We start from the raw sequence: 20,635 nt of genomic DNA, 5'->3' as shown, positions 1-20,635 counted from the left end.
TGATTTTTTTTTTTAAATTTCTGTTCCACATAAAAAGGGTGACCTTCTACAAGGAAAAATCTGCAGCCCCAATCAGATCTTTGCCTCACATCAGTCAAGCTTACAGCAGCATTTACATTTTTAATATTATCTGAATTATCAACAAAAGCAAGCCTAGGAAAGAGATTAAATATAGATTGTTTAGAATAAATTCCCAATAGCACCTGCATTCATAAGGAATGGAAATTACTGTTAGAATCAGTAATCATTCACAATGTTGTACTATATGCAAATGCAACAGGCAAAAAATTGGCAGCTTTTTAGCATATTTCAAGTATGCATGAATACACAATATTTCTTGATTCTTACTTCACGTTTGTGGGAACTATGATCGATAAACTAACCCTGCCCAAGTAGGATAATGCTGTTATCTGGCTAACAACAGGGAGCATGGCATCGATCCAGTCTACAACTTGTCACAATTACCTATGATTAGGGAAGAGAAAGACAAACATAATTCAAGACATACAGAAAAGTTCAAAAATACCGGAAAAGGGAAAAACTGGATTACCATCAGTGATGTACAGTAACTACTCCACTTTGGAAAATTCTACTTCTATAACCTATAAATTAACTGAACTGCTTGTTTGAGGTATGAATTGCCTTTTTAGTTTGCTTTCTATACTGTATGAGGGAAAGTGGAGGATTTTAAAAACAAAATGCAAAAAGGCTAAATTTACAGGTGCTCAGTTACGTGGTAACTCAGACAATGCAATACAGGGCTAACTCCTCCCAAATCTTTCTCAGGCCATGACTCTCGAACCCTATAAATAAGATTTCAGTTTCATTATACAAGTGTCCTTTCATAGATGACATAAGCTATACTACTTCAAAATGGAAAAACCTTTCCCTTTTAACATCATCCAAACTTTATTCTTCCCCTAAAGCAACACTTCTTGAATTGATTCAGGTTTCATTCTTATGTTACTTTGTAAATGTCAAGAGATTCTGTGTTGTATCCACTTTATTACCTTGTTGGTTCTTTCTGCCATCCCTACAACTTTTTTTGTATTTGTATTAAACAGCCTCAACTTTCTGGTAATTTCAAACTGCAACTGTGGTCACATTAACTTTTTAATCTGTCCTAAAACTTGATTTTAAATTATGTGGTAAAGAATTCCAGTGTTTTAGAAATAAAACCATTTTTATTATTACCGAACCGAAGTAATTTGTGATCTTTGGAACATAGCAACATGAAGAATGAGCCCATTTTGATTTGTTTCGTGCAGTTTCACCAACCTGGGGGCACACCAGAAGAGATGGTGGAGGACGTGACCCATCCGCTCCCTTTTGCGGTCACAGCTGCCACCTCGATTGTGTAGGTGGTGAGAGACGACAGCCCCGTGATCTTGTACTCCAGCGTCGTGTTGGGCAGCGTGCGGGCAAGACGAGATTCATTCCTGCCATACACCTCCCAGGAGATCTGGTACCCTGGAAAATAATTACACAGAAGTCAGGGGGCCATAGCAGTGGTGGGGGCTACTTTTTCTTCTAAAGCACGGTTATACAACAACCCAGAGACTGGTGAATTCCTGCATCTGCAAGATTTGCTGGTGGTCAATGGTGGTATGACTTGTTTATTACTCTGCTCCACTGTGGTCACCATTTATAAGCAGAAAAAAAAAGAAAGTTGAAGTAAACACTGGCTAAAATACCCAAGTATTTTTCTAATACTGTTATTTCCAATAAGCAATTGATGTAGGTACCCCATGGGGTATCGTCTGCCCACCAGGTTACAGATGGGGGAGGACATGGAGTCTCAACAGACTCTGGCTTTTTTCTACGATGATACAGTGCTTGCTAGGAAATGGCTAGGAAACCTGGGGATAATCTCACAGAAGGGTGGACTTACATTCTGTGAACTTGGCGAAGCAAATAGGAAGAAACACCGGAAAATATAACATCATCTCACCAGCTGGAATATCTAATTAAAAATCTATATGTGCTTAGCAGGGCTACTCCCTTTCCAGGCTAAAGTAACCTTCACTGCTGTATATCCAGAAATACTTACAAATCTGACAATAACAATCAGGCAGGAACATTGTGGGAATCTTCCAGGAACTGAAAAACTTCTACTCCCCACTGCTTGTTCCTTGCACAAATCCTTTAGCAGGGTGAATCATTATCCTTCCTTTCAAAACCATAATGTAGCCAATGTATTGTCCAAAACTGCACTCACCCTGACCTCTATATTATTCTTCTATCATAACCAGGCTTTCCTTTTTATCACTTTTATAACCATTTGCCTTCCAAGAATTTTTGAAACTTTCTACTGTCTGATTTACTCAATTTTATCTCCATACCTGCTTGTCCTCCTCCTGCCCAGTCCCACTTTATTCTCGTTTGAACCCATTTGAACCTCACTGTGCCAGTCTCCGGAGAGTGTCTCTGAAAAGTTTGCTTGATTGCAGCTTTCTTTGTGATTTGACTCAGGGGGGGTGAGTGGGGGAAAATATACATAGCTCCTGAATGCCTGTGAAATGGAAGTGAGTGAAAAGGACTGACAGAAAGGAACCCCACGGAGCGAACCATGCACGAGGCAACCTGGCTAGAGAAACTCCCTACTGGGTTCCTGTTCCCATCATCTAAGATGAGGAATTTAGACCAGCTGGGGGGCTTGAGGTTTCCCCCTGCTGGTTTTGAGTTGGTTTGTTTTTTTAAACATGATAAGCTGATTAACACATACAAATTGACACAGCAAAATACTTTATGATATTGATCAACAGGGATACATCATCTTAGGAACCAAAAGCACAGCAAGACAAATATTTCTGTGAGAGTTTGAGAGGTGTGAGATGTTACCCTTCCTCCGGTGCTAGCTGCCATCACTGACAGATTCCTGTTAACCTATTTTTGCACGAAAATGGGCTCAGACTACTCACATAGTCGCTAATTATGTTTCAGGTAAGGGGGCAGCGACAACGAGCGGTGATGCTTCAACCATTTCAGCTACACCGAAACCACTTGTCTGAGTATGCACTACCTAGGGGTAGGGGAAAAACTCCAGAATGCTCATCTGAAGCCAGTTTTAAGTAAATGTCTGCATGGGAATTAAGTAAGTCAGTAATTTACCAGTATCTCAGAGACACTGTGGTGGTTTTACACTCTCTGAAAAGGCTCAAGAATTATTTACCAGTGATCAGAGTTTATGCAGCACAGGCAATATTACAATCTGTATGAAGATTTGACAAAACTTAAGGACTCTATTGCCTTTATTAATAGTGCATGAACAGAAAGATGGGGGATGACTGTCCACTCTATTAGATGCTCAGCGAAGAGGCATGAAGGAGTTGCAAACAGAACGACCATCACAACCAGCACTTTCTGCCCAAAGCCTTGGATGCTACATTCGCTCTAGACAGGGCAATGTGGAAGAGTGAGAACGAGTCCAGGGAAGGTGCGGTTGTCCTTCTCTCCGCTTCCTAAGAGAGGACACAAAACTAGGAGCCAGCAGAACGTCTGTACGCAGCCAGGGACGGAGCAGAGGCTGGGCAAGGGCCACGCTGCGGCTCATCTGTCTGCCCGGGAGCTGCGGACGACCCTGCTACGTCTGCTTGGAATCCTGCACATGGGCTGGCAGAGGAATCAAGAATCGTCTCAGAATAAAACAAAACGGGTTGCTCAAAGCAATAAATAACCAGAAGATAAGCAGGGGACTTTTAATGCTCTCCCTATCCATTTGTTGCTTACAAAGAATAGAAAGTTTCATCCACCATGCACTAGGCAATCTTAAGTGACTGAGATACCTTCTCTCCCATCGAGAGAAGCTTTGGATATACATCAAATGTTGGTGATTATTCTTTGAACGTGTTATGTTTTCTCCCTTGTGACTATAGTGATGAGACCCAGCTTTTCCACCCATTAGGCACATAGACTCTATGTATTTATTCACTGAAAAAATGTTCACCAGGAAAAATATCATGAGTTCACATGCAAATTGAAGAAAAGGCAGAGAGGCAGCAGTTACTGTTGGATATTTCACTCCCAAAAGTATACTTAAATTCTAGTCATATAAAAAAAAGCAAACAGAAAATACATACATACATACTGAGCAGACACAAAGCCAAATGTAATCATGCATAACAGAAATAGATGAAAAAATGCTGAAGGAAAAGAACAACATCCACCATACCCTCAAGTAGCACTTAAGCCACAATGACTGACAGATGGGCAGAACTTTAGGACATGTGGTTGGTAAAAACACGCTTTCTGTTTTACAGACGTGATCACTGCCAGAAATGTGCACTGGGGAGTCCAGCCGGCCTGGGCTGAGTGTTTCCTCTGGCTTCGGTGTAAGTGAGAATAGGAAAGGTGCCACAGAGCCTTCCCGTCCACTTTGGCACTACACCCCCTCCACAAAATGCTGCCTAACAGAAACTAATGACCAGAGGAGTTTCAGAAATAATTTTCGGTTGATCTGGAGTAAATTCTCTACAAGAGAGCAGTATACCCAATCACAAACTGTCCGTCTACATCCAGGTCCTCATAAATCAATGTTTACTGAGAGAACAAGGAAGATACTGAAATTTACAGCAAGAGTAATGGGCAATTTCCCAGAGCAGGCTGGCTGCTGGGCACCACCCTCCGCGCTTTCCTCCTCCGAGCTGTGGTGCATGGAACAAGAAGGTCCAGTAAAGATAACCATGAGCAAAAATGATGAATAATTGCCTCCCTAAGCACTCAGATCTCCAAGCAGCCCTCTATAAACCTTTGAGGTACTCCGGGCATGAACAATTTTGCTGTTCTTTTCTTCCATCCCGAATGCAATTTGCGTCATTAAGGACGTTTCTTTTTCCTTATAAACTTTGCTGGGCATATTTACACTGGTGTTTCTTCACGAACAATAGAGCTTCTTGAGTTAATTCTTTCTGAAACAATTTACCCCAAACATAACACAGTCCATGATTGTGCTCCCCCAGGTTTCAACCCATTCTGGGAGGCAGCAGCTTGTTTCTAGCAAAGCAATTCTGCAACACCAGAGCACAGTGCTGCTAACTTGTGCGTAACAAGGATGAGTATTACATCATCTTAGATAGCTAGACTTGGATTTAGGTACCTAAATTTAAGCACTCAGGCTTGAAGGCTTTGGCCATCTTCACTGAATCAATACTGCTTTGCTTTCAGAAGTCATTAGTTTCTGTTCTCGAACCACTTAAATCAATGCATATTTCAGGAAGGTTACTATGGTGTAAAGGCATAAGATGATCTGCGTAAGGACTCCAAATATACTATAAAGAGCACAGAAAACACATGTACAAATGGTGCATGTTACAGACACATAGAGAAAACATTGACAAGTGCAAGTGCTATCAAAACAGTTAGACCTGTCAAAGTTAAAATGCTTCAGGAAATTAGACCGATAGAACATTTCCATGTTCAGGAGCCAGAAAGTCTGATTTTTTTTTTTTTGACTCCGAAAAGGTATTTCTTTTTTACTAATTAAATTAAACATTTCAATGTCAATGCTCTCAAACCAAAATATTTTGATCCATGTGAAATGATATGCTCCCTTCCCAGCTATAATTTTTAGCTCCGGTAATTTAAAATCTGGGAGTTTTCTTGCACTTCAAAACCTTGAAAGCCTTTGTTAAATGGAATGTCCATCCTGTGCAGCTGTAACAGTTTCCCGTCTGAAAACAATATTGCCTCTGTTGATAAGAACTAGAGTTTTTCTCAACTATTTATAGCTTCCCTTATGAAAAATAATGAAGTTGCTGATGTTGTATCTACACCGGCATACAGTAAATAGATAAATAGCTTGTCAAATGGCAAGCTCATCAAAGAGAAACAAGAGAGTTCTGAACCCTTGTGATGGTTTATACAAAATTAAGTAACGACATGCAAATTCTGTCACGCAGTCCACAGCCAGATCACTTGATCACAGATAAAGGGTACCACTGATTTCAGGCTTGGTCTTGATTGCGAACCTTAGCCACGCCAGTCCAGATTTTGCAGCTGTAAACTCCATGTAGGAACCCCCCACCTTTGGGGCAAAGGCCAAACACTGTCTCACAAAGTTTCAGAAATTTAGTAACACAGGTGGAGGTCACAGAAGATTTAACAAGACCAGCAACTCCATGGGGAGCTGATTTCTAATACAGACTGCCTTTTCGGTGACCACAATCATGAGCTGCCAGTAATTGGACCCATACTTTCTCTTATGCGCCTTAGCTGACATTTCAATTACCCAAAAGAGGGACCAGGAAACCAGCGCTCGCAGTTGCCAGTTCTCCCTAAATGCTCTATTACGCAAACATTTTTTCACTGCAATGATACATACCACCACACACACTTAAAAAAAAATAAAGGAGATAGCAGCTGATACTTGCCTGTAATGATGCCATTTTTCTCTACAGGTTCTTGCCAGCTGACCTTGAGAGACGTGTCCAGAATCTCAGTGAAACTCAGGTGTCCAACTGCTCCTGGCTCTGGCAATCAGAAAAGGAAATCTGTTAACAGGAGAACCCCACTTACTTTTCATCTGATTCATGCGGCAAGGTTAGGGCTGAAGAAATAAAACACTGAGCCGGGGCCAAGGGAAGCCTGCTGGAAACATCAGTGAGAGCTGCAGGGGAGAGGGGAGAACGCAAGGTGTTAAGAAGCACTCTGGCTATCATCACATAAATTATTTTATCCAGTCATCATCCTAACTGTGCAGAGAACTAAAGAGAGTGGCAGCAGGAGACTTGCACGCAACTTGTTCTCTGCCTCTTTTCTTGATCTAATCTAATTAGAACAATCAAGCTGGCAATCCTGGAAGAGATTGCGTTTGCTGTTTTCCCTCAATGACAGCATGCGGCATTTACCTGTGCTGCTGCGTGGAGCTTATCTGGCCTTAGGTGTGTAGCAACACCACCGGCATCCCCCTCACCTGGAAAGAACGTTTGGCCTATGCAAGGTCAAACCAAGGACAGAGTCACCGAGCCACTGCTTGGGGAGGTTCTCTCCAAACAACTCTAAAAACGTCCGACATAATGGCAACTGTCTTCTGTAAAATGAATACAAGTGTGTGAAACTTTTAAAGGATTTTTATGATGTAGTTCAAGAGCTCTTAAAAATTTCAGCTCCCTAGTGTGCAATGAAAGAGCATAAAATGGAATGACTGTCAAGAATATGCCATCCTCCCTCAATTTTGATCTTCAAGGAAGACATCCTGACTGATTTTTGATCCAACTGCTGTTCTGTCTTCAATCGATGTACTGGAAAAAGGAGTTTTGTTCACTTTATATTCACTGTGCTTCTGTCATTGGATCCCTGCCCGAGTATCCTCCAGCTCCACTGACATCAGTTGGCAATTTCTCGTCTGCAATTTCATATTTTGTTTCCTCTTCACTTTAGTCCAGTTTCTCATTCCCCTCCAGCTATGATAAAAAACCCCCAAAGCCTGCCAGTAGGTCGGCTACAACCACATTTGCAATTCTGCAATCCTAGTGAGGAAAGTTTCCAGATCCATTCTGCGGTATCTAGTAGTGAAAGCGTTACAGAAAGAACTGCTGATCTGGTAGCGACCTCAGGAATACCCAACAAGAGCACAGCAATTATGCACTATTCAGGACCATGTATCTGCAGACATGCAAACCGCATACTCGCAAAGCTTTACTCCAATTAGCTCCTGCAGTTGCAGTCCAATTTTAATGTTATAATGAAAAACAGGTGCAGGTTACTCCAAGCCAGGACACAATGCTTCTGACTGGATGTCAGATTTTATTTGACCTACAGTTCATCAGCAAACAGGTCTGTTTGCACTATTTTTTGTCTAAAAGATTGCCTAACTTTGCTATACAGACAGAAAATTATCACCTGAGAACATGAATGACAGTCCTTTCGAATCTTTTTTCCCACCACATAAATCCTGAAGCAACTTAGATTCAACAAGTTCTCTGCAAAGATGCATTACACCATCCTGCACTTAATTTCTCAGTCACCATGAAAACCGAGGAAAGCAATTCTGAAGGATAAAAAAAAAAAGAAAAAAAAAATCCTGCTCCTCACTACTTCTGAGGCTCCTTGCAGCATACAGCTGCATATACCAAGAAATGTTTTAAATGTTTTACAAAATACAAGGGTCGCTTTCTCTCATTTTACGTTCCATGATGGAATTTTCTTGTGCTTAAAATGGCACGTGATCTCATTTCCCTGAGACACTCTCAATGTCTTGACTGTGCACCTTCTCCCACTTTGTGCGAAGTCTTTAAGGCTCATTTCTGCAGCCAGAAATATTAATAGTCTCTCTCCTCTTCCCAGTTGATTAATTTTCATGAAATCTTAGGAGTCTCTTATCTTTGGTTTCCTACCCTTCTGTACTCAATGAAATTAGCCACAAGGTTCAAATGTCGTTGGAGGGAGAAAGACAGATGGACCTCAGACAGACAGTCAATTACATTTACAAGCCATGGTTGTCAAAAGCTTCATTTCCTTACAAACACAGGCATAAAAGTTAATACACACAGGAACCTAATGCATGTTTCTTTTTCCTCCATGCCTTTTGATTTAACCCCAGATAAACAAATATGAGTTCATATTAATGGTTCACATAGATTCCTGGTAGTTAAATTGCCATCTCTGAGATCTTCTGAAGAGCAAAGGTTTAAGTTTACAATCTGCTCTTGGGGCACAGGTCTAGCACATGGAGGAGACTAACCACAAAAGAAAAATCCATGAGAAAGTATTTAATTTTCTTCATATTCCTTCAAGAGTATCTCATGAAAAACTGGATTAGCACTTTGAGCCTCGCTTCTGTGAAGGTTAATGACAATCAGATTTTTCTTGATGGGAACATTGACTAACCTAAAAGATCCCTATTAAGGCAAATTAGTATTTCTAAAAACAATACCTTAATGGATGTATTAGACATTTTTTAATTTTGATTTGGATTTGTAAATGTGCAGCAGTGTTTATGATGCTCTGTGACAGGAAGATACTGAAGCACCGGCCAGAGCCAAGATCGCTGTGGGGACACAGTCAGCTGTGAGAGCCACTGCAATTTAGTTGTTATCTGCATCAGACACACGTGAGACTTGCTAGTCCCAAATATGTCTTGAACAAACACTTCCAAGGGGCCACAGAGGCCAAAACATTTTCTGATGCAGGAAATAATTTATATGCTAAACTATCCATCTCATTATACTTCATCCTGACTCCAGTTTTGCAGAATAAAAGTTACTGCATTGTTATGATCCTGGTTCTTTTATAGAAACACTTGCAATATAATAGAGATACAGACATTTTCAATATATTGAGTAACAGAAGGAAAAAATTGTAAATTAATCATTGACCTCCACAGGAAATTCCAGTGCTCAGTTCCTCAGAAGATCGATTCACATTTATTTGGATGCCTGAACATGGATTTAAGAGCATAAGGGTTCACAGACATAAACAACACGTCGTGTGTTAGCTGAACCAGACTATGAAGGTTTCAGCTTCTGACCAGTGTAAAAAAATTCATCCACGTTTAGTCCATAATGAAAAAAAGTATCAAATATTATTCATTTGCCACAGGCTAAAAGAACACACACGGACAACTGGCTGGGGTCATCGTCTGATGCAAAGTAACTTGACAAGAGATTGCAAACTGACTGGGAACCTGAGGTCAAATTTTAAGCCCCCAGATTTGAAAATTCTGTCTTTTATATCCAACCAGACAAAATCCGAGCACTGACATTCTCTACCAGTGCTGACTACTCACTGTCTTCAAGGGTGCGCAGGAGCTGGGGTGGGCTTCGTGGTCCATCGCCAGGTGTGGTGAAACACAGAACCGATGTATAGTAAGTAGTGTATTTCTTCAGGTTGGTGATGCAGCCGCTATGAACACCATGAAAATCTGGAGCAATGGTGACCATAGCCACAGCCTCCGGAGCATCCACCGGCCAGGCTAGGAGCTAGAAAATTTAAACACAGATGAGCTCTCATTACAAGTTGTGTCTATTTGGCGTCAAAGTATGCTTGGCTGCCAAAACCATCTTAATCTGATTGTAAAAAAACCAAGCAATGCTGTTCAACTACTGTCAGCTCTGACGCTGAACAGATGGATGTAACGCTGTTGCTGTGATAACTGGAGGGATGTGTATAATACTCACTGGTGACGGGGGACATACTGATACCGTGGAGGTATTGCAGTTCTCAATGTCTGCTACTGAACAATGCCAAGATTATTGCGAATTATTATTTGTATGACACAAGTCTTTTGTCTCTCTCTGGGCTGCTCCAACCAGCCTGGACGGTCTCTGCTGCTGAAAGGAAGCTGATGGAAGAAAAGTACTTTCAGTGCTACGCTGAGATAAATGTTTTATCTTATTTGGGGATTCCTTTAACGATCCCACTGGCTGCCTGGGGAGGGTAGTGGGATAAAGGGGGGTGGGGGGGTGACGACACGTCGTCTTCCCCTCCCGCAGCCCCCCCAGCCCCCCATTGACCAGCCCAGTCTAACACGCTACGGGTATCGCACCGTTCAGTGGTTTGGGGATATCCATGCTGTGAATGATTCAAGTGGTTCTGGAACTACAGAAAGAATAGAAAATGATTGTAAAGATGATTACTACAATTTTCAACACCTGGGTCCCAAAAGTTAGACTCCTGAAGACATCTTCATGGATTTGAAATAGCGTGCTTGTTAGATGTGCTTAGCTCTTCCAGGTTTCATTCATCTCAGTGGATCTTCTGGGTGATCAATAGTTTTTAGAGTGGAGTACCTTATGTGTAGGTACCTAAATGAGGACTTAAAAAATTCATTTTTGACAAATACTTTGAAACTTTAAAACAATTTTTGAAATCGCCTTAACAGCTTAGCGGTCTAAAGCTTTAAAGTGCTTATGAAATTTTTATTTTGTTCAAAAATCCTTATCGTGTGGCTTATATAAGCATGTTAACATTCTAGGCCTTAGTCAGTATCTGTGTAAATTGTGCTACTTATATTGATTTCAGGCTCATAAACATGAATAGATGCCTGAAATTAATGAGCCATATTTGACACATTTAGCCAATGTCTATAGTTTCTGATAATCAGAAAGCACAGTTAGAGGACTATAAGGAGTAATTTTGTTAGGAATATTTCATATTTGAAAAGGTGCATTTTACAACTTCTTGAAATGCAAATAAATTTCAAAGAAAAGATAAAAATTGAAAATGATTGATGGGATAGTAAGTTTTATTTTCTTTTCTAAATCACCTTTGTGGATTACAATTGGCATTTATAACTTCGGAGGACTGAAATTCTCTTTTTTTAGTACATTTCACTGCATGTTCTTCAGGAAACGTGCAGAAAATACAGGTGAACAATTCTGTCAGTTAAAGGAAAAATGGGTTTAATTCTTAAGAAAAACAAAGGCCTAGCTTTGACTGCTAGTAATATATAAATCATACAAAAAACTATGCTGTGGAAGTAACTGACAGAAATACTCTCACACAGTCTTCAATACTGCAATTCGCAATACCTATGAGAAACAGGAACGGTAAAGCTGTTGCAATCTACTGCAATCAAAGAAATGCACAGAAAGAGAAATTTGGATCATTTCAAAAGTTTTCACTGACCACTGACAGACACAAATTATGATTTTAGTTATTTTATACCATTGCTAAAGAAACTGAAACATAAATTAGAGGTAGCTATGAGATGAGACTAAGGATCTTTAGACTGAAACTCTGAATAAAACAAAGAATAAAAATCTGAAATATGACTTTTGCAAATCTGACTGAGCTCACCTTGCTTGGACTTGCACCAGAAAATTACAGTGCATTGCAGTCCACCAAGCCCCAAAAGTGCTTTTATTCTCCAAAGTCTGAAGAGAAGCCAAGTACTACTTCCCGAGGTTTCAGGATATACTCCTGCAGCCCTGTCAGTCACCTAGTCTTGAGAGCTGATTCTATCTCTGGGAAAAACAAACATACACATCTACATGTATATAGTAGTTCAGCAGCGGGATTCTGAAACCACCACTGAGAAATATATAAATCTGGGCAAAAATACCAAAACTCCCATGCATTTCTCACAGTTTCTCCATCACTTTGAAACCTTCCTAGAGAAGGACCAAGTCTTCTGAAACTTCTTAAATCCACCTACAACCCCTCAATTCACAGCTTGTCTTCTGAACTACACATCCTTCTCAGCCCATTCAACATTCCTTCACCCAACACCTAAATCAACCTTCCTCCTCCCTGCTCATAAAACATACCTGTCTTCCCTTTTCCTGTGCTGCCATTCCTACAAGATTTCTCTTTGTTCTTCCCATGAATGTTTTTAAACTGTTCATTTATTATGCCCCTGCTGCTGAACCATTGAAGGAGTTTCTATTAAGCAGTCCTTCCTGAGAGACAGAAATAAACCACTCCAGCTGCCTTCTTAGCATACACTCCACTGGTCAAAGTACCAACAAGTGCTCTGTTAAGCACTCTCTGCTCTGCGTACTGTAATAGATATTGCCAGTTGCCCCATCAACAGGGACTTATCATGCTAACTCTGTGCCATCAAGCATGATTAATGACTTTTACATTCTTCTATCTCCCAAATCATCACAGTGGGAAAGTTAAGACAAATGTTTAGTGCGGTGTCTTGGCTCCTAATGAAATGAATGGGAATTTTGCATTAGAGTAAATAGAAATCTCAAGGTTGATTTTCAGTGGCACAATGACATATCTCCTGTGCTGACTTTCCAAACTGTTTGACGTTGAACTGGTTTTGTGGCTTTGGAAACTCTCCAGGTAAATGACAAAGGTATTAGGACTTCTAGCCTTTGACACAATCCCTTTTCAGAACTTCCATAAGTTGCAAATGTTAGGAGCAACGACTGCTCACTTCTCTCCATGTTACCCGTGTAAGATACCCCTGAAAATATACAGTCACTTTGGAGATTCAGAGCTTATTAGCTTCAACGTCTGTTATATACCAGGACTGTTAAGGCAAACATTAATTTAAGTCACAGAAATCTTGTTTCCATTTACCTTGTACCCTTGGTTAATGCCATTGATGAACTGTTGGGGTGGAGGGTTCCAGAGGAACTGGATGGTTGTGGAGTTCACGGCTTCGACTTGCACGTTCTGTGGCGGAGCTGTAGGCACTGCTCCCAGTCAGCAGAGAGGGAAACAGAATAAAACAGAGCAGAGGATGGATGAGGGGACGAAAGAGAAAGATGAACACGGAACCCACTGACTGCCACTCGCGAGTCACAAAGTAATAACAACCTTGAGAGAAGGATGTACTTCTTGTGAAACAGTAACCAGCAATGATTTGGAAAGAAGGGTAATTGGGTTAATTTCTCATTCTGTATTGGAGATTCTTTCAAGGGGAGGGGATGAAATGATTTCTGAAGCTTATTATTCCACAGATGAGTTTCTCATAAAGACTTGAGACAGAAGCTAGGTAATGATAGGTGAACACATCTCTTTCAATTATCCGTGACTGCACAGAGAATGAACAGTTTCAGAAAGAAATTTCTCGAGTCTTTTGAAACTGCAGAATTCCCCAGATCAGCCAAGCAAACATGGAGTCCACACAATTAAAGTTCTAATTGTGAATTATACTCTGGCAACAGCATCTGTTTATTATTTACTGCTGCTTAAAGAATTAGGACCAGTCATATCACATGCAATAAGGATTTTTCTTGGGAACTGGAGATGTTCTCGTTTTATCTTGATATGATACGCATTCATGTATATTGAATTGATTATATACATTCTGAGTCAATACACCCTCTAATCTACTAAAAGTTGCATAAACATTTTATGCCAAGTATTTAATTAGACAGATGTTTTCTCAATACAAAAGAAAGCATAGAACATAAAAGCATACTGCCTTCAAACAACAAAAAATAACACCTACACATTTTGTCATTTAATATAATGTCTCTTTAAATACCTTCCAGGCAATTTCTTCAACTTATTGCTTTAGGATGTCATTTCTATAGCTCTCAGAGGAAAGAATACTAATAGGTCTTCTTTTCTGAAATTACCAAGCTTATAGTAAGTTTAAGAAGAAAACTGCTATTTGAGTATAAAAAATGGACTAATACCCTTTGAATCCTATAAAATAAGTTTAATAAAGCTTCACAATTATTCCTATTGACAGCCATGTGCATTTGTATTCTACAAAAGAGGAACTATCCGCAAGTGGAAAGCTTTGTTCCTTCTGCTTCCAGGAGAACATTTCTACCAAAGCCCAAAGACCTCTGCTTCTAAAAAGTATCCACAATTCCCACTGAGAAATGGTGGTTTGCTCCATACTTTTCAAAAACAGGTCACAAACTTTTAAAGCTTCACAGTACTTTTGGAAGATGAGTCTTTGTATGGAGAAGAAATCCAAGACACTGAGCTCAAAAATGTAAAAATGCCCCTTTTTCCACCAAAAGCTATGTTTGTTTGAAAAAGACATAAAGGGGCATTATTCTTAACTGCTGTACAAGCTATAGTAGGAGTGCAGCCAACAGAGCTAGGACAGTGTACACTTATCAAAGACATCCACAACCTAGAAATATCAACACAAAAATGGAGAAATCCTCAAAGATGTCAAGTCTGAAATGACAAGAACATCCACTTTCATGCCCTGTGTCACTAAAACTCCCTGATGACTACACCGTGGCTTGACAATTTAGCTCTGTGCATTTTTTTAACCTCAGAAACTGCATATTATTCAGAATTTTCTTGCCCTAATTTAAAACCTGATGTCACAATTTATGAACTACGCATAATTACTGAGTTCTAAAACCAGAATTTATCTGATACTGCTCTAAATTTTCCTTAGAATCTGGGCCCTACTTCCTGACATGTATCGTAATTCCCTATATGCTTTTGGAAGGTTATAATACTATCTTAATGACCTGTAGACATCATAAAGTTTTTTTTTAGTTAAGAGATTCACGAAATCATCCTGATATACAGTCAAAAATATTAAAATCTCTCTACAGTCATAACCAACAGCTTTGGCTACTACTAAACGTATTTTTTCTTATTCATGTTCTTTGATGAAACTGTTTGAGAGCCACAAGATATATTTCAATTTGCTTTTGTGTGCAATACTTTGTATAATTAATGGTTAAAGTGAATAAGATTTTTTTAAAATCAAAATTCTTATTTTCCTGCATATTTTCATATTCAGATATTGTAGCTGCCAGAGATTTTGTTATTGCAGAAGAAAATTGTATTAGAAGCCTTCAAGTTTGTTATCAGAAAGTCTCTGGGATATCACTGATAGATTAATCTCCTGTCAGGAAGGTTAAATCACCTGAGCATCATCCTCACCACTCATTCCTCTTCCTTCTGTTGAACTGCTACATTACAACTGCTTTTATATGTGCTAGGTTGATTTTGTAACACAATTATTGTACAGAAAATCTCCACGTAACCCATGTGTCGCCACTGACAGCCACACTTGAAGAAATGCAGAACTTGGGCAGTGGTAGGAAGAGTCTGTTTTTCCCAGAGCGTAAGAAACACGTACAGGTGACCCGAGAGTTAACAGTAAATCAATCCCAGCAGGACACTCCCACTGCCTTTATCGTTTTCCTGAAACACAGATTAGCATGCCCATTGCTGCTTCATTTCTGTGGGCATTATTTTCTTTAGTGGAGGATCCGATGGATGCTGTACAATGAATAGCAAAATTCCAGTGATTTCAATATCACAAGGATTTTATTCTAAGGGTCTGATGAGTCTTTTAGATACAATTCAAAATACTGCAAATTTTTTGAGAAGAAAAAACCTGCATCAGCAAGCTCCAAGTTTTCATTTGCAGCCCTTACAGTCCTCAAAAAAGCTCAGGCAAGCACTTGAAGATAGGTTTATCCACATTTATAAATCTATAGTAACCAAACGCATTAGTTATTTCTTTTTAAAAGGAAAGTATTTTTCTTTCATTAGAAAATAATTTCCTGAAACAAGAATAAACCATCATAGCAGAAAAAGTTCCTGATACAAGAAGAAAAATGGTAAGAATTATGAACAGAAAACATAAAACCTTCAGAATGTTGGAAATCATGATTTATATTACAATTCCTCTTTGGACACCTTTATTGAAAAATCAACATCTGCATCGCAATGAATGCATTCAAAAGATGGAAAGAATGTGGTCCATCTGATATCCATAAGCTTAATTATACTGCAGAAGACATAATATAATACATTTTTATATTTTTAAATCAGTAAAATATTGGCATTATAATCTCAAATTTACTTCAAAGTGCCAGTATAAAGTTCTCCTTTTATGTCCTGATATTAAAGACTTCCTTGGCTTTCTGAACAGTTTTGCATTTAAAAAAAGAAAAGAAGTTTGACAGAAGCTAAATCAGAATTGACCTTCTGGTCACTTCAAAACTCAAATACTTTTCCAAGATCATGGTTAGTAACTTACTGAAACTGCGACTGTCCACATAAAAGATTTTCTAATTTAGTGGTAGATATCTATCCGCTTCCTACAATTTCTTGTTGTCGAGCGGTACAGAAGCTACCAATGTCAAATAGGTGTTTCAAGAGTAATCTCCAAGTATTTACATGCTTAGTTTTTAAACCTGTACTTCACCATGTTTGCAAGTGTTCTTAAACCATCTCGCAGTGGAGACCCATCTGGGACCCATCTTGGAATTGCAGATCAAATTGGTCAGAAAAAAACAACTGTTACTTTCTTCCCGATAAAGTTCACGTGGTTGGAAATCTGTTAAGAGCTCAGCCCCCGGGACTGCAAGTTAATGCAAAGCATTCTAAGTAGAAAAGGTCATGGAAGCACTCTAGATAAAAGCCATTAAAAGGGTTTCGCTGATGAGAGAATTGAGAGGAGAGAAAGCATTAAGGTTAAGCATGTGTACATGTAATTATTCTGTCTCTAGCTATGTGCAGATAGCATGTAAACCCCGCAGAGATTCTGACAGCCAGACTACTGGTCTTAAATATAGATCTTCAACAGAGGCTTGTAGAAAAGTCTCCTGCTCCTCCGGAGCTCCTGACCTTTGAGGCGGCAGCTCCCACGTCTCAATAAGGCAAGCTCGGGGAGCTGCAGGTTTTCCTCTAGGTGAAGATTTGGTTGTTGCTTTGATGCTCTGGCTTGAGGTGCTAAGCTGCAGCGGTGGGGAGAGTCCGCCGCGGAGGCATGCAATTCCTTCTGTGAAGCCCATTCCCCATCGTTCCCGGCTGACATCCTTTGCTGTGCTCTGAATTGCAGCAGATGCACAGAAAAAGTGGTCTCTGCAATTCTATGCATGCCGATATTTGAAATTCGGTAGTGTGAGATTTGGCACTAACTGATGAGTTTTGCTTCTTGCGGCTGGGAAATGCCGCCTTCTTTTCTTGCGTGCCTCTCACAAGGACAAGATTTTACTTCTTTATTAAGAGCTGGGGGCCAGGGGCCTCAGCGAGACAACTGCTAATTTCACCATGTTTGAAATAATTTACAAAAAAAAAAAAGAAAAAGAAAAAAAAAAGAAAAAGAAAAAAAAAGAAAAAGAAAAAAAAAGAAAAAGAAAAAAAAAGAAGGCAGTAGATGGCAAATGACACCCAACAGTGGTAAAACACAAAATCCAGCCACAACTCCAACCTGCTTCTGCACAGGAGCAGCTGCGCCCAAAATGCCATGGATGCTCCAAGGCTGTTGGTAGCTTCCCCAAAGGAAGTGAACGAGGATCTTTTAAGATGTTTTTGCCAAGAAAGCCCAAGGGAGAACTAAGGGAAATCTCTTTTCATTGAGATAAAATTGAATGGTTGCAGGGGACACTCCTTATTCAGAGATTCTTTTTTCACGATTTTTTTCCTACGTAAAGTAGGAAGCTTTCAGCTAACCAGGTTTTCTCTAGGTCTTCTGTCTCAGTCTTATAAATTTCTCTGATTCACCTCCTACTGCCTGAGGAAGAAACTACTTCGGACCTGGCTGAACAGACTCGTCTTGCTTTTATCCTTCTCTCCACACCATCAAGACTCACTAGTCTGATGACTCTCCCACTCTTTTATTCAGGAAGGGCCTTTTGCTTAGACTTTCCTGGCCTTTCAAGGTGTCCATGCACAGCACAGAAGGGAAAAATAAACCAACATTGAACTACATGTTAAGACCTGTGAACTTTGGGACATAAGACTGGCTTTTGGGATATGCATCAAAAGAAAGATATAGCACTTAAAGTCGAAACAAAAGAGGGTTAATGTCAATGCAAAGAGCCTAATGAAAGCTATGTCTCTACTCATAAACCTTGCCTTGCCTAAATCTAAGGAGTGGTGGGAGTTTTTCAAAGACAGAGAAGTTCAGAAGTATTCATGCTAGTGAGATAAAATGGACAGACCCACAGTAAAGGATGGAAGCTTCTGGTTTCTCAAATCAACCTGCAGGAAAAGGTAAACATGTCCAATAGTACAGAGACAACATCATCACCATCCAGAAAGATGTTTATACATCTCGCAAAGCTATTCTTATATGAAAAGGTATTGGGAAACTCCAGGTTTTCATATGGCAATGAAAAGTCCTGCAGGACACTGTTTAAATAAGTAAAAATTGCCCTATGCAGAAGGCTGGCACAAATCCCTGTGAAAAGTAACATCAAAGTAAGGAATAGCTGGAGAAACTCTGATGAATAAAGACCTATATATACAGAGCATCAAAGGATTAGGCTGAATATCACTCTGAAGATACTTTCAAGATTTAGAGACAGTCAAACTGTCTGACCCTAGTGCTAGGATGTTCAGTGCTTTGCCAGTAAGTCTTTCTGACATTTTATCTAACTGACATTATGTGCCAGTTTCTCTACAAGTTTAGATCTTTCAGCATGTTGTGAGTTTGGCTACATTCTAGAAGTTGGTGATTTTTGAAGAGCTTTGAGTAGCTGATTAGTTACCAGTGGCTAAAGCAATGCCAGAGGACTAATAAGGGATTAATAGACTAGGTTCTGGTGTAAATGCACAGCTTATATGGCCAGACAACATTCCCTATGACAAAGATGCCAATGTGCTGATCTGCCTCTGCGAATGGGTTGATCTGCTCCCAGTGTTCATTTCCTGCCAGGCTTTGACTGCATAGGACGCTTGATTAATATGAGGTGTTTCAGGTATTTTTCATCTGCAGACAGACAGGTTCTTGCCAGCATAGCTCACATCATTTAATACACGTCAGAATAGAGGCAGCGGTGGTGGTAGTAGGAGAGGGGGATGGATGGGAGTGTGTGTCTTTGACATTTATCTCCACTCATATTAAAATCAGAATATGATTTACAAGCCAGTTTTACACATGGCTTTTTCTTACTCCTGCTGGTTTGGTTTAGGAAGGACATTCTGGAGCAAGAAACAGCCACTGGATTTTTCTGTCATTTCCCAACTACAACAAAGATAAAGGAGCAGAGTTTCGGACACTAGCGCATTACGTGTGGAGACTTGATATTAATCCAGTTTCAAATGATACCGATACCAACCAGCCTCCCTTTTCAACTCTAAATGTAAAAAGGCTTCAAACTCTTTTTAGAACAGACCGTATGATTTGGGTGATTTGCACAGAAACCCAGCAAGGCATTCATTAGGAGATGGCAGCATCCATGAAGTAGTTATTTACTGCTATTATTAAATACTGATACGAAGCAAATAAGAAATATCCAGTTTTTTTTCTATGTCTACCCACCATTGAGCATTCAGGAACTACACAAAGACAAACAGGCCATTGCGGGTTATCCTGCAGTCTAAACACTCTTGCTGATTAATATGAATGCAGGACTGACTACACTTAATTTATAACAGAGGATTTATATCCTTATAAATGACAACAGACAGCCAATCAATAAAGGATGATAATAACAGCACATAATATCAAGGGAAATTAGAGTCAATTGCAGGGTTTAAGAAAAAGAGTGTGAAGTCCAAACCTGAGTCTTAATAGATGGAAGGTTAAGGTGCTATGATAGCTTAAAATGTGCAAATAAACCAAGTAATGAATTACAAGCATAGTCACAGAAGAGATTCAAATTCTGTGTGCAAACCAATTCTCAGCAGAGATCTGGTCTTTAGTTTGATACAAAACATTAATCCTGGCTGCAAGGAGAAGACTTTAAGAAAAACATTTCAAGGTCTGCTATAAATACTTCTAGAAAGAGGTTGAGTGTGTCTAGACTCCTCTAAACCGTGAGACTTTACATGCCCTAAGACAAAATATAGATAGCTTCCTTCTTTAATTGTTGTGGTTAATTAGTGTTGCATATGAATAATCTTTTCTTAAAGATCTCCCTACACCTCAAACTGTATCTAATCATGTTATAATGTACTCCTACTAACAATTAAGAAACAACTACATATTCTTCACTGATTGTAAATTAACTGATGTACTGTAAATCTGCAAGTTTTTAAAATAGTTTAATTGTTTTACGACCAATAAAGTAGAGACCATGTACTGTCCAGCGCTCAGAATCCAGCACAGCCCTGCAATTATGGGAATATATGAAAGCTTTAAGGGCCTGGTACTTAATTATCCTACAGATTTTTATACCAATCTAGAGGTGTAAACATGCCTTACACTGGTTGTAAAAAGTAATTACATATCCTTTTGTTGATGTAATTTATGCTCTTCTTAAAGCACTTACCAGAAAGGCATGGAGGAGCTGTAGCATAAAAATCAGGGCTTTAAAGATAATTTTATCTTCCTCTTCGCAAATGTCTGCAC

At 39.5% G+C, this 20,635-nt stretch overlaps 1 protein-coding gene across 4 annotated transcripts in view; it reads right to left on the bottom strand.

Annotated features, from left to right (window-relative positions):
- The window catches only part of SDK1 (sidekick cell adhesion molecule 1), a 419,203-nt gene that overhangs the window by 96,600 nt on the left and 301,968 nt on the right, over positions 1 to 20,635 (bottom strand). For all 4 annotated transcript variants that reach the window (XM_069810300.1, XM_069810299.1, XM_069810302.1 and 1 more), the window contains 4 exons: positions 12,973 to 13,088; positions 9,725 to 9,917; positions 6,369 to 6,467; positions 1,279 to 1,470 (listed from right to left, as the gene is read on the bottom strand). In XM_069810300.1, the coding sequence (XP_069666401.1) occupies positions 1,279 to 1,470; positions 6,369 to 6,467; positions 9,725 to 9,917; positions 12,973 to 13,088 (600 nt within the window). The remainder of the gene's footprint in view (positions 1 to 1,278; positions 1,471 to 6,368; positions 6,468 to 9,724; positions 9,918 to 12,972; positions 13,089 to 20,635) is intronic.

This window comes from Haliaeetus albicilla, chromosome 22 (genome assembly GCF_947461875.1).
Source record: "Haliaeetus albicilla chromosome 22, bHalAlb1.1, whole genome shotgun sequence".
Lineage (NCBI taxonomy): Eukaryota > Metazoa > Chordata > Aves > Accipitriformes > Accipitridae > Haliaeetus > Haliaeetus albicilla.
This window is presented reverse-complemented; position numbering and strand designations above follow the sequence as displayed.